The sequence below is a fragment of the Pteropus medius genome, unplaced genomic scaffold (assembly GCF_902729225.1).
Source record: "Pteropus medius unplaced genomic scaffold, Ma_sr-lr_union100, whole genome shotgun sequence".
In the NCBI taxonomy this organism is placed as follows: Eukaryota; Metazoa; Chordata; class Mammalia; order Chiroptera; family Pteropodidae; genus Pteropus; species Pteropus medius.
The window spans coordinates 2,423,010-2,440,423 of record NW_024345601.1 but is presented as its reverse complement, the minus strand read 5'-3'; the positions used below and the strand labels follow the sequence as shown (position 1 = coordinate 2,440,423).

General features: G+C 36.8%; 1 protein-coding gene across 4 annotated transcripts in view; it reads right to left on the bottom strand.

The window, feature by feature from the left end:
* The window catches only part of RALGAPA2 (Ral GTPase activating protein catalytic subunit alpha 2), a 291,465-nt gene that overhangs the window by 85,127 nt on the left and 188,924 nt on the right, over positions 1-17,414 (bottom strand). For all 4 annotated transcript variants that reach the window (XM_039874353.1, XM_039874357.1, XM_039874355.1 and 1 more), the window contains exons 34-36: positions 15,788-15,911; positions 14,032-14,187; positions 8,194-8,352 (exon numbers count right to left, since the gene is read on the bottom strand). In XM_039874353.1, coding sequence (XP_039730287.1) covers positions 8,194-8,352; positions 14,032-14,187; positions 15,788-15,911 — 439 coding nt within the window. The remainder of the gene's footprint in view (positions 1-8,193; positions 8,353-14,031; positions 14,188-15,787; positions 15,912-17,414) is intronic.

Here is a 17,414-nt window from a genome sequence, read left to right as displayed (position 1 = left end):
ATATGGTAATTATATGGAATTCAAAATCAGTCCAAAAAAAAAATTTCATGGGAACACAGCTATATTCCTTCACTTACGTATTGCCTATGCTTGCTTTTACATAGCAATGGCAGAGCTGTGACAGTCACTGTGTAGGCCACAAAGCCTAAAATATTTACTACCTGGTCCTTTACAGGAAAAGTTTGTTGAGACCTATCCTATGGCATAAAAAGCAAGTTTCAAAAAATTTCAAGGAATTGAAATCATAAATCCATATTCTGTGCTCGAAGAGCTATTAAATTAAAAATCCTCAATAAAAGGATAACTAGCATAAATCTCCATTTAGAAATGAAGAAAAACACTTCTAAATAACATAGGGGCCAACAAAATATTGGAAATTTAAAAATATGTTAAGCTAAATAATAATAAAAAATGGTATTATAATTTCTATGTCAAAACAGCACTTAGAGGGTATATGTGGGGTTAGATGCTTTTATCAGAAAGGAATAAAGGCTGCAACTTAATGAGATGGGCATCCATCTCAAGAAGTACTGAAAAACCAAAAGAATAAAATAAACTCAAAGAAGGAGGAAAGGAATAATAAAGAATAGTGCGCATTAATGAAATGGAAACAAACACAATAGAGAGAATAACTAAAATCAAAAGTCGGTTCTCTAAAAGCACAAATATATACCATTAAAGATAAAACAGTAATACAACTATAGATGCTTAGAAAATATGTATAACTTTATGCCTATACATTTGAAAATTTAGATGAAATGGCCAAATTCTCAGTAAAATACTACTTAGCAAATGTAGAATCAAGATGGTATGTAAAAACTATAATTATATAAGCTTTAAAGTAATTGAATCACAGTGAAAAAAATCTATTTTAATGAAAAAACTATACTAAATACCTTTAATGGCAAATTCTACAAAACCTTCAGAAACATATGATTATTATTTTAGAGAAACTTCTAGTGTATAGGAAAAGAGAAAGCAAACCCACTCATTAATAACAAATTTAGGGGCCAATCTCACTCATGAACATGCATGCAAAAATCCCAGCAAAATATTAGCAAATCAATTCAACAATGAACAAAAATAATAAAAGATCATGGCCAAGTTGGGTATATATTCCCAAGAAAATACGTGAGGGTTTTCATTAAAAAATCAATCTGTATACTTAGCCACATTAGATTAAATGCAAAATGTCATCTGATCACTTCAATGAATGTATAAAAAATATTTCATAAAATTCAAACCCATTTATGAAAAAAATCTTAATAAATACATATAAAATATCAAAAAAGTATCAACAACAACTTGGAATAGAAGGGAATGTCTTTAATCTGTTAAAGAATATCTACCAAACCCTATGGCGACCACTAAATTTAAGGGTAAAATACTGAAAGCTTTATGTGAGACTGTGAAGGAGAGAAGAATGACCCCTAAATCACATCTATCAAAATTTGCACTGGAGATTGCTGTCATTATAGTAATGCAAGAAATAGAAATAGAAGATTATGAATTAGAAAGTGAAACTGTCATTATTTCAGATGACACGATTATATTCACAAATCTCCAAAAGAATATACAAGAAAATGGTCAGAATATTTTAAGAGGGATTATCAAGGTCAATGGATACAGAATAGACAGTGTGACTGAGGAACACTGGACAGTTGGAGCTGAACGAAAGAGCACGTATGATGATTGCTGAAAGTTCATTTCTGATTCTACCTGGGATGTACTACCTGATGAGGTAGGGATATTGAACTGTTAAGATATGGTATGGTGGCATTTCTTCCATAACCATAATACTCAGGTCTAGGTATAAGGGTGAAGGGTAGTGCTTCTCACTTTATTCCTCCCAGCCCATATGCATTTTTTTTTCCTTTTGTTCCTACAGTGTTGGTCTCTGATTTTAGACTTTAGTGCTTCAGGAAACAGCACTCCTACCAAAAAAAGACCTGACAGTTCTCCTCAATTTGACGTGGACATTACCACGGGCTATTAGGTTCCCCAGACAACTGGACACCAAGGCCCTGACACAGTGCCCGGCATGAGGCAGCCTCAACAGGTATATGTTGCCTGAATGACTGAGCGAAGGCCTTGAGCTCCCAAAGCTCTGACTGCTAGACATTAATGAAACCTGTTGTCTTCCTTCAAATTTCTAGAATAAGATCTGTGTGACCGTCTATCATTTACTTTACGGAGATGCCTGAAAGGTCAGGGTGAAAGAGTGACAGGGATAACCTTGGGGTCCTGAGCAGGTTTCTGCTGCCACACCTCTTCTTCTATTTGGTAGGTTTGAGAAAAGGGCTCCATGGTTAAAAAACGGAGATGTGAAAACCGCAAAGCCTGGGCAAAGTTATTTTGAGATTGGCACCAAAAGCACAGAGGAAGCGGTCAGATGAGAAAACTCAAATGGGAGCAAAGAAAGATGGGACTTAGTTCTACTAGCGATGACAGCTAATGAATGTTTCCCTTTTATGACAGTACTGGGGGTGAAGGTAGGGGCAGTGGGCATCTTAATTCCAAAGGGGAAAATCAAAGAATTACTACTCATAGTCTAAAATCATTCACCATTGCCTAGTCCAGTTAACAATGGCAACAAACAAATAAGGAATTAAGGAAGAATAACCCTTTTCCTTCTACCTTTAGTGATGCCACACTTTAAAAAAGCTTATTTAAAATATATCCCTTAAAAAAAGTATACTTCCTCCTAAACTTACACTAAAAGCAGTCCACTAATCAGTGAGGTGTTGTGATAAAAGTATTCATGAAGAAAACACAACAAAAAAACCAGTAACAACAAAACAACAAAGTAATGAATTTCTGATATAGTACAGAAAATGCACCTTTAAGGATAAATTCTCTAATTCTGGGGGCAGTAGGCCTTGTTTCCTTCTCATATAAGAGTTCTGTATGAGCCTGTATGAGGCCTCCACTGTATGGTTTCAGCCCATAGGGTGTGCAGGAACGGAAGAAAGTGCTCTAGCATGTGAAAAAGGGTCAAGAGAACGTGCCCTGTCTCTAGGACTAGAAGTCCTTTCATGCTGAGGTAGCTCAGAGGTAGAGGGTAAGAACTGTCTTGCTTTCTGACACAAAGCCGACTCCATCATTTACTACTTAGTGTACATTTACCTGCTGGCTCTGGATGGCCAAAGGAGGGAGGAGAAGGCAAAGGAGAGGAAGATGTATATATCAAAGACTGACTAAAAACAGGGGGAAACAATGTCAACTCTTGAGGAAAATCAATTGAGAAAGAATTCTCAAGAGCTAAATTGTTGCGAAAGATAAAACAGGAGGTAGGAGTTGATAGGCTATAGATTTTTTCCATCTGTATTGAAGCTTATCTTATAAATAATTGTTTTTTATTATTCTCTGGCAACTGTTTGTGGGTAACTCATATAGTCTTTCAAAAACTAGAAAAAAAAGAATAACATAAATCCCTTGTATCCAGGGAATTCCTCTAATTAGGAGTGGAAACAAATTAGAAAAGAAATTTGACTTTGATATAACATCTTCAAATGACAGCTGCCTTTTCACAAAGTTCTCAGTGTTCTTCCTTTACTAAAAATAACAATCACAACAATTATAAATTACCAAAACAGAACATAGTGCAGTAATCCATTTAATAATATATTTCTATAAATGCTTCTTATTCAGTATTTTTTAAATAAATGATTCTTTACATATTTAAAACTTAACAACCCACTTTCCCTGAGAATTTCCCAGAGTATTTTAAAGTGCATGACTTAATTTCAAAAAGGTTATTTGGCTGGGGTCAAAATAAATATTTAAGAAAATAGCATATTTGAAATATAAAGGAAATTTACATAACCATGTTGCAGTCAAACACACTACCTATATAATGAAGCTACACCAGCAAAAGATTTTCTTTCAAACACAGGTACCAATACTGGCTCCTCTTTTATACTTCTCATGTGACTTCACATGTACAAATGATCTTGTGACACAGTGCCCGGCATGTATCAGCCTTAAGCAGCATTTCTGGGCACCTGCTCCAGGTGAAGGTCCTAGGCTAGCTGTCATCCTGAAGAGGGGACATACAATAGCTGCTGAGTCTGCAAGGGAGCCAGATACTACCTTAACAGCAGCCTGGCGAGCTGAGACAACTTAGGAAAAGATAGGCATCTAGGAATAAGAGGATCTAGCGAGGGCCTGTTGTCTTAAAGAGGCACTCAGAATTCCTGAAAAGATGCTATAGAGAGAGAGAACTTGTTTCGCAACCTAACTAAATATGACAGGTGAAGAAGCTAAGGTCCAAAGAACTTGAGAGATCTGCCCAAGATACCCACCCACTTGTGGCAGCATTAGAGCTGGAATTTTGGGGTCCCATTTCCCATCCTATTACCCTTTCCTGCCTAAACCTCTCAGAAATGATTGAATCATCATCCATTTTCCTCTCATGCCCATATCTACCAGGGCTGAGTAAGTAGAGTTTGGAGAACATTAACATGTTTTTCAATTACAAAATCGACACTCTGAGGTGAAAAGGAGGACCCTTCACCAAAGCTTCCACCTGGTCAAGGCTGCTTCAGCATATCTACCCTTTGGTCAGTTACCAGCCGGTCACTGACGTGCCTGAAGATAAACATGCCAAAAGTGCTAAATTTTACCTTCACAAATTCATAAAAGCAAATGTTTGGAACACCAATGTTACTTTCAGTTACTGAAAGAAGGAAAGCAACATGGTTACTGACTAAATACCAGGGTTTTACGAATCACTTTTCTGCAGAACTGGGTATTTTAAAAACCCTTTAAATCATTCAAATTCTGTTCTATATGCAAGTCTTCTTTGAGTACTCACTTAGAAATAAAAGTACAAAAAAAGTGTCTGACAATAGCACATATCTTTTCTGTGACCAAAGACTATTGTGTCAATATTTATGGAGATGGACTTATTTTGAAGGTAATTTCACAATGAAATGATGTTGCTAAGCACACTGATTCTTATTTGTTTGTTTGTTTATTTATTTTGCAAAAAGTTCAATAAAAAGCTCAAGAAGTGAGCAGGCCCTTTCAGACACGAGGGTTTTATGTGCTCACACAAGCACACCCACACTTCTTCAACATACCATTTCGCAAATGCTGTGTATTATTAAGAGAAGGCGAATTCTGCCAGACACATAATTTGTATATTTAAGGGAGGTGTATGGAATGAAAAAGCGAAATATGTTAAATTTCAAAGGACTTGGAAGCAATGCTGCCTGTGAGCTTGTATTACAAATAGCCCTACATTATTACATACGCTATTAATGAGACCAAGTGAATAAAAGTACAATTTGAATATGCATGACTCTATCCAATGAGGACTTTTGTGTACTGATGAGGTTTTATTTTCCTCCTAAAAAAGGATTAAAATTATTCTTAGAGAAGTATGGCTTCCCAGAGACCAGTAAAATAAATGTACTTAGACCACTGAGTCACACTATATTCAGATGAAATATACAGGTGCTGAAAGAATGCCTTTGACTCTACCTACAATTCTAAAATTTGTGCATAAATTGCCCACCTTCCAAAGGAATATTCCTCAACTTCAAGCAGCTATGTCATTACGGTTTCTAAGGAAAAATAATGATTTTGGTGGAGATCCCTAAAAGTAGGCAAGGTTAAATAAACCTTTTGAGTACAAAGCCTTCACTTCCATAGTAAGGAGTGCTAGTTAAAAGACCGGGGAATGGGTAAATTATTGCACCAAATGGCTGAGAATTAATCTCTGCTGACTAGCTGTAATCTAACAAGGCGTCTGTGTCCCAGGGAGCCCGCAGCATGTCCCTGGCGGTATGTGCAGAGTGTCGAGTCTGCGTGGCACCCTTTGTCCTCGCTCACAGGCGGCCTTTCCCCTCATTGTCCGTAATATCCTCATGCATCTGGGACGCGTGGAATGCATTCACACTAACAGACTGACCATTGTTTTCTCCCAGAAGCTTTGTTGAGCAAAGACTGCATCACGGTTACTGATAATTATATTGCTTAATTAATCAAGACAAAAAAAATTTGCAAATCATTGCCTGGTTGCCAAGCAGAGAGATAAAAATGACAACAATACAAGCTGAAGCAATATAACAAAAGTAACAGCTATCTGATCAGAAATTCTTATATAATGAAGCTATTAATGCTAAATCGGTTAATGTTAACATTGCTCCAGGTGTCTCTACTTAGATGCAAACAAAAAGGCTAACATTATGGATATAAAAGGCCAAATGTTGCCATGGATTCTGTAACCTGATAGAAAGGACAGCCTTTTCATTTGATTAGGGAATGCAATTTAAATACCAGGGACTGAAGCCAAACAAACAGACTTTCCCTCTACAAGCCTCTTGCATTCACCCTGGGGTCAGTGGTTGGTGAACAAAAGGTCAGCCACACTTGCCCTGGAAATGTCTGGATTAATTTTATTACATTGTAATGGTTTGTACTTTAAATGTAGGGATAACACTGAATTTCCAGTTGGCTATTATTGTCTTCTTCTCTTTATGCTTCTGAATTGAAATATTAAGAAGGTGATTTGCTCAATACATCTTGTCAGAATTTACAACCAAATTTATAAACTTACACACATTTTAAAATAAAATTTAAAAGGTATGTTAATACTTGTTTTCACGCATTGTTAAATGTAATACACTTTTTAAAAATCACTTTTGACACTATTAAGTGAATTGAAATATCTTTTATGTTTTTCATGTACTATAAAAATAAAGGCGACATTTTAAAAACATTAAGTGACATTTTAGAGGGCTATGTTGAAAATGAACTAATAAAGCCAGTTAATCCATACTAAATATTAAAGAAACACATTTTCCAGTTTTGAAAGCTACTGGATAGTGAATTTATTGGTTCTCTAATACTAAAATTTTCAGTCTAATTCTTAAAATTAAAGTAGTGGACAAAACACAAATGTTATTAGTGCTAAGAGAATTTTCTTATAAAAAGTGAAAACATACACGGAAACTTGAATCAAAGAGAATACAAATATTTAATATGAAACTTTTGTCATCTTCACTTTCTGAATAGAAAAGAGTACTTCCATTAGGTCAGGCCTCTCGCCACCCACAGTGGGACTTTTCTGGATTCAGGAGTGACCCTACTGTATCTAGTCTGAGAAATAAGCATGTTATACTTGAGATTCATAATTTATCTATTTTCATGGTAGCAACTATAACAAAAATAATAATAGCAATAATAATAATCCTTAGTTGGGCCAGGCACTGGTGAAAGCACTTTTCATTTCTTAGCTCACTTAAACCCTCATGACTTTAATACTTTAGATAGGTTATAAATTCCAGTAAATCTTAGTTATTTTAAAAGGAGAAAGTAATTAGGGTGGTAACTTTTGGCTCCTTTAGAAGAACAATTTGGAATGTAAATAAAAATTATTTTTAATGTAAAGCTTAAATACACAAGTCATTTTCTTGAGAAGCAGTAATTTAACATGCTAAATGTTTATTAAAAAAACAAACTTAAAAAAAACCCTCCTACTAATTCTGAAACAAAAACAAATCACTATATAAAGCACTACTAAAGTATCACTAAAGGCACGGCAAGGATCGAAACTGCAGCCAATTTAGTACACGGCACATAACCATTGGATTGTTCCAGCCATTCTCAAGATCAATACCAATTGATGTGGCTGAATTGATTCTGAGGCAAGGTGCTTCAATTGTTAAAAGTCATCACATGAGCTGGGCTACAGAGGCCCAGCCTCTTCACGGACATGCCTGTAATCCTTTCGGACTGATCCCTGTTAGGAGCAGTCAGAAGCTTGGTGAGCAGTGCCTGTCCATCAGACAAGGTCAAATTCTATAACCACAGTCATCCACAAAATGCTAGATATGATATGGGGTTCATTCAACTCTTATTATTAATCAATATGCCCAAAATTTAAAATTATAATTTTTTTAAATTACAAAATTTAAAACATTTTAAAATCATAAATGTCTTCAACATGATAATTTTCAAAGAGGCTAAGTAATAAAACATGGAATTTTGTGCTCATGATGAAAGATTCTTTGAAAATCCCAATTCTTAATTCCTATAGCATGTGTAATTCATATGTATGTAAGACATTCATCACTTGGAAAAAAGTCCCCTTTAACACATTTATGTCATTGTTTTTTAATAACAGTGAATATAGCAAATGGTATATAAGTCAATTAATAGTCAGTCAATGAGGTGAAAACATACCTCAGGTTTCTTTGTTATCGCGATAAAGAACATGTGATTCTTCATCGGGTAAATAATGATTGAAACATCTCCGAAGGCGGTTGGGATAATACCCCTGCGGTAGTCCCTAGAGTGTTCAGACCAGACGATGTGGACCTCGTCATTCCCCAAGTGACGAAGCTGCAACGGCAAAGTGGCTCTTTATTAATCAGAGTGATAACAAGCAGTTTATGAGGGGGTCGTGGCTTACAAATTGAATTACAATACTCAGAGGCAAAAATATTTTACTACCAAAAAAGGCTACAATGCCAATGTCTTCTATGAGGATTTGAAAAAGCACAAAGGCAAGAAAGCACAGCTCACCTTCATTGAAACACACTGTACTAAGCATCACAGGTACATTATGGCTGGATGGGGACAAGATCTTTTCAAAAAATTTTTTTTTAAATTGAATTTTACTCCTACATCAAAGCCTTATGCTTTATATTGCTGAGCATGTTTGAAAACAATTAATCACATGAGTCTTTTATTCCATATTACAGTAGAGCTTAATAAGACTTAATTTAATGGTAATTAAGAAAATCAGAATATGAATATAAGAGAACATAAGACTTTATAACACAGTTGTCACCAAATGTATAAAAATTAGACTTGTGACAAACTTTTAAGAAGTATGCATAAAATTATTTATTTACGAAAATAAATATTACTAAAATTAATAAGAACATTTGTACCTAACATTTAAAGAGTATCTTAATGTATAGAAAGTATGTTCATACATATTGTTTTGTTTAACCCTTATGTTATCTAACAAGGAGGAAATGGGGCTTGGAAAGGCAGAGGTATCACCCATCCCAGGTGCATAAACGGCGGTGGCAGAGTGGGCTTGGAAACCTGGGCTGGGCCCCAGTTCAGCTCTATTTCCACTGTTTGTGGCTATCTAAGCCTACATCAAAAGCTATTTGTGCTGTCATAGCTCAAACAGTTTAGCCTACTACTTTATCATTTTAGACACAGAGAGGCCATAAAGTTTAAAAACAAGTCAGAGACTTCTGGTCTCTCTGAGGGCCTTCTCATGCCTCCAAGGAAGGGACTTTTGAGAGTCCTCCCAGGGCCAACCTCTGTCAGATGCGAGGACACCAGTGATAAAGCTCTTGCATAATGATGGCATGTCCTGGCTGGAGAAAGCCATATATAAAATTATCGGAGTAAACTCACTGAACATGTGACTAAAAGAAACCAGATTATAAAGATGAAAATGTTGGCCAAAATTGAAATCCTGAAACCATAAAGGCTGACTAGTGACAGCCCTTTGACACCTACTGAGAATTTGAGGTTTCAATTCTCTCACCCGCTGCAGAAGAACACTGTCTACCACCATGGAAAAAGATTTCTTGCTTCTCAGTTTATTTAATGGATGAACCCTAAAAATTACTAAATTCAGAGGTACTTTAATAAATAAAGATGTTATATCAAAGCTGATGTTTTAGTTTTGTCTTAAAATATGAAAAAAGAATGCTTTGGAATACTATTTATTTAAAATATGTCGGTATAAATACCATTTTCTTTATAGACTGTTTGACCATAAAGAGAAAATCTGAGGTGACCCCAATATGGCCTCCTTTCCATTTACAAGATTATAAAGAAAGTTGGTTTGCTTCAATGGATTTCTTATTCTTCACTCTCTCATACTTCTATGGACGACTGCACAAGTCAATTTTTTAAAAAGAGACTTGTACCTGTACCTTTGTGCCTATCGTGAGGGGCACACGATTTCATTGTGTCTGAATACGGGCTCTGGGACAAATGCAACCGTGGGTGCTGAGCACGAGTCACAGTGATCTAGAACAATTTAATGGGGTCTATGACAATGCAAAATTACTCACTTCATCTTTTTTTTTTTCTTCTTCTCTCTCTCTCTCTCTCACATATTAAAGCCTAAAAGGGTAGCAAGCAATGCATTATATAGACACTGGGTTCTCACAGCTACACTGAACATCTCTATTTCTCTATTTCCATCTTAGATGTTAGAACTCTTCTTCCTTTTCTTTTTCCTTTTTAATAAAACATTCAAGGACCTCACAACACAATCCTGAAACTCAATGCTTTTAGAGTGAAACATGGCAGTCAATATCACCAGCAGCACAATAAAGGCATGTTTTCAAAGAAAATATGAATAGTATCAAATTAAAATTTTGGAGGAATTTAGACCAGTAGAAGGTAATTATGAGAGCTGGGGCTGCCCCAGAACTCACACCCACACCCCTCATCCTGCAAAGAAAGACAACCTTTCATGTGGTTCTGTGCCCCTTCATTTAATGCTGGCACAAATGTCTTAACAGGATCAACTCACCTACTAAATACCCTTCAAATGTGGGGCTGCCACCTAATGCCAGCACCCTCTGTGTGACCTCTCCTGTGATCACGCCTGTGGATCCAGAAGTGTATGTTGCAAGGCATTAGCTTAGAGGTAAGGTAATACAGTGATTATTTAAAATTTGCAGTTACTCTCACTTTTCTAAATTAGGTTATTCAATTATATAACCCAAGTGAGTTTCTCCTAATTCTGTTTGCAACTGTATTCTCAGAGCTACAGCAAGGGAGAATAGTATCACACTAATAGAACCATCCTCCCAGTGTGGCAATTCTGTAATTAAGGAAGAGCTACTTTTGTGTGTTAATAATACAATATTCGTCATCTCAAAACTGCTTTCAAAGTCATGTGCCCCAGACCGCTGGACACACCACGGTTTAACTAGCTAACTCACAAAACTAAAACCTAAGGCCTCAGGACAAATTGGCTGATAAATGTGGAGCACAGAGCAGAAAAAACCACTTTTGCCAATGATAAGAATACAAGCAGGTAAAACGAATAGAATTAACCTGGCCGTGTTGTCAGCCATATCAGAACATAAGGGAATACTCTGGAAACTTCAAAGTGTTGCTCAATTTAAAGAGGATTTCATTATAAAGATATCATTTTGTGAGTTTGGGAAAATTTTGATTAGAGGCCCTCAAATCAGATCTACCACTGAGTTCTGTGCACACAAGCCAGGCTGATGTGACTTGTGTGTAATGTGAGAGGAGACTAAGGAGTCTCGTCCTGGAATAGAGCTGTCATTCATGCCAGCTACTGCTTCAACTACACAATGTGCAGGTGCTCCAGAATGTGCAGGTGCTTAACAAGCTCAAAACAAACGTTTGGTTCTTAAGTCTTAGGAAATCAACTGTATGTCCTGCCACTTCTTGTCCTGACAGAGTTTTAAAGTCCCTCGCCTGGGCCATTCTGCCTGCTGCTGCCAGGCAGCAGGCACTGGTGACACTGGTCATGGTACACACCTAATAGGCTGACCTCCTTTCCCGACTAATTGCATTACATCGCCAGCTGGCTCCAGAAGGAGTCGTCTGTTTGATTGAAGAATTCCTGCTCCTCAGTGGGCCCGGCTGCTAGTTTTACTAAGTAACAGTCAGGCCTGACATCCCCATTGTTCAGCTGACAGTGTGCCCATCCTAAAATCTAAGTTTTATTTGTAAATTAACCAAGAAACTTCCTGCCAGAACAGTGCTGCCTGGAGACTGATAATGTGGGCCTTTCATCCCTTTTCACTCGTACTGTATCACTGCCAATTTGTTTTTTATGCGGCTGGCCAGCCTGAGGCTATAAAAACCTTGTAAGACATAAGTGCAATTATAGTCCTGGAGTCAAATGAATTGGACAAATCCAATAGCACAGCTCTGTCCCCACTCTGCAAACCCCTACAGCAGTTAGATTAGCTGTGAAAAATCTAATCTAGCTAGAGCTAACAAATTTCTGCAGTGAAGGATCAAGAGTTCAGTATGGGGTTGCGACCGGATTGCAGAATTGAAAAAGTGCCCCCATGACAGGGGCAAAAGAGAACATGAATCACTTTAGAATTTTGCAGCTCATTTTTAACCTGTTAGGGACAATTTAGTTAGAATAAGACGAGGAACTGTGGGCTGCTGTTACTGTGACTGATTTTTAGTCTAGCTGTGAGACATCCTGACAAAGAGAGTTTGTCACTAATGATGCTAAATCTTGGAGCTGCAAAAGGTATCAGCTGAATGTTGATTATTACAGTAGGGAATCTTTAAAGCAGGCCAAGCTTTGGAACATTATTTATTGCACGGTGTTTTAGCAAGAAAACACTATGCCTTTTCTTAAAAAAGACAATCCTTCTTTACTTAGGAAATAATTTTTAAAAGTATTTTATATATAAATCTACCTTTTAACAAAACAGTTCTTCGTCATAAGAAAATCACAGAATATAGTGACACATTTGCAGAGTAGGAGCAATTTACAAGGTGCTACAAATAAAGCAGATGTATAAGCCCTGGACTTCGTAATCTGAAGTAGATTCTCTGAGAGCAGGGTCCCCTTCACCAAGAATCCCACAACCAGGGAAGCAGCTATCAAAGCCTAAGACGTGGAGGCAGTTCCTCCACCTGTGAGAGTCAGCTCATGGCCAGCGGGAGGCCATGCTAACAAAGGGACCAGGGAGTGAAAGCCAACTATGCTTTGAGTATCTGAGACACTTGGTCACTGTGAGAGTTGTCTGTGAATGTGCTGTGACCTGAGTTCTGAGGTCTCATGAGGAGACTCACTGCTGCCCACCATGAATATGGTCCAGAGGTCTGCAGCTGCAGTGTTGGAAATGCAAAACCACACTCACAGTGGAAAGGAATCAAGCAGGTACAGTGAAGTACATTGGCCAATATCAATCATCTGCCTAATGGGGCAGGAGAATAAAAGAATCACTTAGATTGACAGGCAATGACGAGGGCTGATGGTTTGAGATCTTACCAGGCACCATGTTAAGCAGTGTTACAGGCATTATCCATTCACTTCATATCAAACATAGGCTGTTTTTAATCTCATTTAAAAGATGGGGAAAGTGAGGCACAGGCTGGTGAGACGAATGGATACACACTTGAGCCCAAGTCTGCCTATCTCCCTACTCTGGCTATCACAACCACACCAGACTTCCACAACGGCCAGACTTAGTCAACATCTGAATGACCTGTTTTCCAACCCACTCAGGTGCTGTCCTCGGTTCCTTGCATCCTTGCAGGAAAAGAGTGGATGTGAGGTACGGATTCTAGGCTCTGCTACCCATTAGCAGGTTAATTGCAGTTCTTCCTCTTATCTGTAAACTTGCAAGAGTGGGTCAGATTTCTAGGCTTCCTTCCCAGACAAAAATTCCTCTTCTATTTGGGTGCTCTTCACTTCTAACAGTTGGTTACCTGAGGTGAACATCCTGCAGGTTGGAAAGTACACGCCTGTGTTCCCCTGGGAGGTTTCCTCATGGGCCTGCCGGGGGCGGGGGAAGGGTCCTTTGAATTCTAGAGAAAACTGTCCATAGGGCCAAGCTGAAGGTGAATACCAGTGCCAAAGGTGGGACCACTGGACAGCAGCACACCTGCACTTGTCATTTTGACAGACATTGCCAAATTGTCCCACAGCAAGCCTGAGAGATACTTGCCTCCTCAGAGCTCTACCAGCACAGAGTCATTACATCTTATGATATTTGCCAACCTGAGAGATCAATAATGTTATTTTCTGTCAGTTAACAGTCATGTGAGGGAAGATCCAAAAGTAACAACATTTAAGATCCTTCCTTTTCCTAAATCTTAATCTCAGGATTTAAGATCCATATGATTGATTGCTTTTCATATATTTATCTAGTCTGCGACAAACTGGATATTTCAGATTAACTACAACTGTAGTTTGATAAGAGCGAAACTGAGATCGCATCCAGAGTTAACTGACCTCACTGCATGTTATGCCATGGTTTTTGTTCAGTTCTAGGAGAGCCTCACCTACAAACCAGGGCCCCTTACCTTTTTGGTGAGTGAATCATCTGAGTCCGACGGCATCCGAGTGGAAACGTGGAAAATCACTTCCACGGTTGAGGTAGCATAGTAAGGGGCAGTCTGCCCTGTGCTGCCGTTGCGCTGAAGTCCACCCATGAATCCACAGTGGGTAGAGAGATCCACCTGACACAGGTCACAAGAAAGAAAAAGAGCCAGGGTTAAATATTAGCTGATCTTATTCACTAAGTAGGAATGTGGATTTTTAAAAATCTAATTATGTTTATTCTCTATAGCTTTCAGATGGAAACAAATGTAATACAAAGTCAGACAAAATTAAAATATTAAAGAAATATTAACAATCAAAGTGCTCCATAATCCTACCAATTTAAGAAAGCCACTATTAAAAGTTTAGTGCGTACTCCTCTTTTCCTCCTATACATATGTATATGAGGTTATACATATATGTGTGTGTATTTATGTACACACAAATACACACACACACACACACAGTTTCCTTATTGATGGTTTTATGGAGTTTTCTGCTTTCTGCTGGTGTGGTCAAACCAGAGGAGCATTCAAAGCAGTATTTCTGTAGGATTTGGGTCAAGGGATACAGATGTTTCAAAATTTAGCATCCATTGCTAAACTGTCATTCAAAAGGATGGTTCCAATTTACACCACTGCCAAAAGTCCATTAGTCGTAATTCTTTTTTCAGGCTATGGTGTGAATGTTTACTTCTTATTGCCTAGATCCATTTTTTTTTCTTTTCATACAGTAGTAGTCCTTCAGTAAAGCAACTATTCTAACACACAATATATACACTGAATTCATTAATGTTCTAGTCTTTAAACTCTAGTTAAGAATGTATGATTTAAAAAACATATTAAATAATAAGTATATTGTATGACAAAGAAATAACCTTATTAGTAAGAACAATGATTTACTGGAAGTGTAATAACTCTTTTCGAGTAAGACCTACTTGATCTTTTAAAAAGTATATGGTCATGACTTTAATGTATTCTTACCCTGTCCCCTTGCTAACTTCAAATCTCAGAGACAAGTCTTCCCTGTGCACTTAGAGTTTCTCACAGCACAGATAACCAAGAAACCAAAAGTAATAATAAGAAAAATTATTTTACATATGCCAATTTTCATTTTAACTACTCTGAATTCCTTTAGATTCTGGGAATATATTTTCCTTTAGATTTATGTTCCTGGAGACAAATATGTGTGTGTGCGCACACATGTGTATAAATGTATGTATGTCTTTCAGAGTATCATTTAGTAAAGAAAAACCAAATTTTTTCATTAGTAGTCATCCAGTATCTTTCCTAGGGATATAGGTTGATAGCTAAATAATCATGGCTACTATATTCTCTCCAACTTTTGACTTCATCCAACTCTTTCTTTATATTTTTACCAATCAAGTCATTGATTTCTTCTCCATTTTTTATATTGTGACAAAAGCCATTGCTTCTCTGCCCATTTGTCTTTTCTTACTACAACCTATCTATGGCTGGGTGAGCTGATCTATTCAGTTCTGATAAAAACCAAATGAAATAGTATTAAGAGGAAAGTTAAGGAAACCAAAGTTCACATATAAAGTACTGAAAAGTAACTAACAGAAGATGTCAAATTCGATACATTCTTCAACTCCAGAACTCTACTCATGCTATACTTGAATTTGAAAACATATGTAAAAAGATATACAATCAATGTCTAACTTATAAACATCTTTAAGTAATGCTGGTCAACAAACAACTGCTAAATGAAATGAATTACCTCCCATCCAAGTCCAGCAACAAAGTCTTCATATGCTTGGCTTCCTCTTTCATTGGAGAGGATTGAACACTTGTCTTCTTGACCTTCAGCAATGTAAAACACTGCAATTTTGTGTGTTTCACGGCTATAAATTTTTAAATTTAAATGAGTGAGAATTCTTATATATAAAATTTTATTTTACTACTACAGCCAGTCACTGGTCTAAGAAGGTTTCACGCATGATCTCATTTATTCTCTGAAACCACCCTAATGAAACGAGTATTATTATCATCTCCTCCCTTGTAAAGGTGGTTGAAAAGAGGCACAGAAAGTTTTTTAAAAGCACACATAGCAAGCAGGAGACCAAGAACTGAAGCAGGGCAGTCTGGTTCTTGAGATTATTCTCTCCAACATATGATATTCTTAACAGCATGTTATATAGCACACTATTTGACAAGTTCTCTCCATTTTTGGTTAAAAAATATCTTTGAAAGCATTTCAAATAGACATCAATTGTGAACAGATCCATGTGAACACCCATATTTTATTTTCTACACTTTAAGCTAAGGATATTGGAACTCTAAAACATGCCAAGACTTTACGAGAAACAGAAACTTCTTCCCAGCAGAACACACTTACATTCTCTGGGAGAGGTATACCCTCTCTGTGCTCTGACTAATCTGAGGGTGCTTGGTAGGGTAGACAGGTGTCTAGGGAAACCTCTTTAGCCATGTACACCCTTCATTCACTTCTTGCATGATGGATTTTGGGTAAACATAATATGGACGTTGAGGAAAGGAGCCCTCCCTTTTCACTTTTTGTACATCTAGCATAGTCCTTGGTATATAGTAGTTGTCCAGTTAAATCTCTGATAAACTGACCAGAGATATGATGATATATTTAAAAGTATTAGTGACTAATTTCTACAAATTGTACCCTGGAGTAAAGTGTCAAAATAACTGGACTTATACCAAGTAATTTGGTAATAGTTTAGAGATGAAGACATGTTCTCATTGAAATAGAGCTTTAATCAAGGATCACTCAGTCCACTTCTAAAAGTCTGGATTACTATTTCTAGAGTATTTCCATTCTTCTCCTTAATTTTGCATTACATTCTGAAAAATCTCATAGAAAAAACTATCAAGCGCTTAAACAATATAAAATGTTTTTATTGTCTAATTGTTCAATATCTCAACATTGTAATCTGATTAGGACATTCATATTCGTGGAAGTTGGGCTCCATATTTTATCTTATTCTCAAACATTTCCTTCTGCAGTTGTTTTTCTACTAACAAGCAGAATGACTTGAAACTCAACTAAAAAGTCATAAATAAATGGAGGAGGAGAGCACACTTCTTCTATTCATCCAGATAGCTTATTCACTTCTCCCACAGTTTACATGAAATAAACATAGAAGAAAAATTAGAAAATATAGCAAGGAAATAGAATAAAAAACACTTATAATATCAATATATAAGAAAGAACATAACACTATTTTTAGGATGCATTTTTGCATACAAAAATGAGAAGCTACTATATTCTATTTTGTAACTGATTTTTTCACTTAAAATATTTATGAACGTTTTATTGTATAAAATATACATAACTAAAATTCTCCATTTCAACCATATTTGAGTATGAACACTTT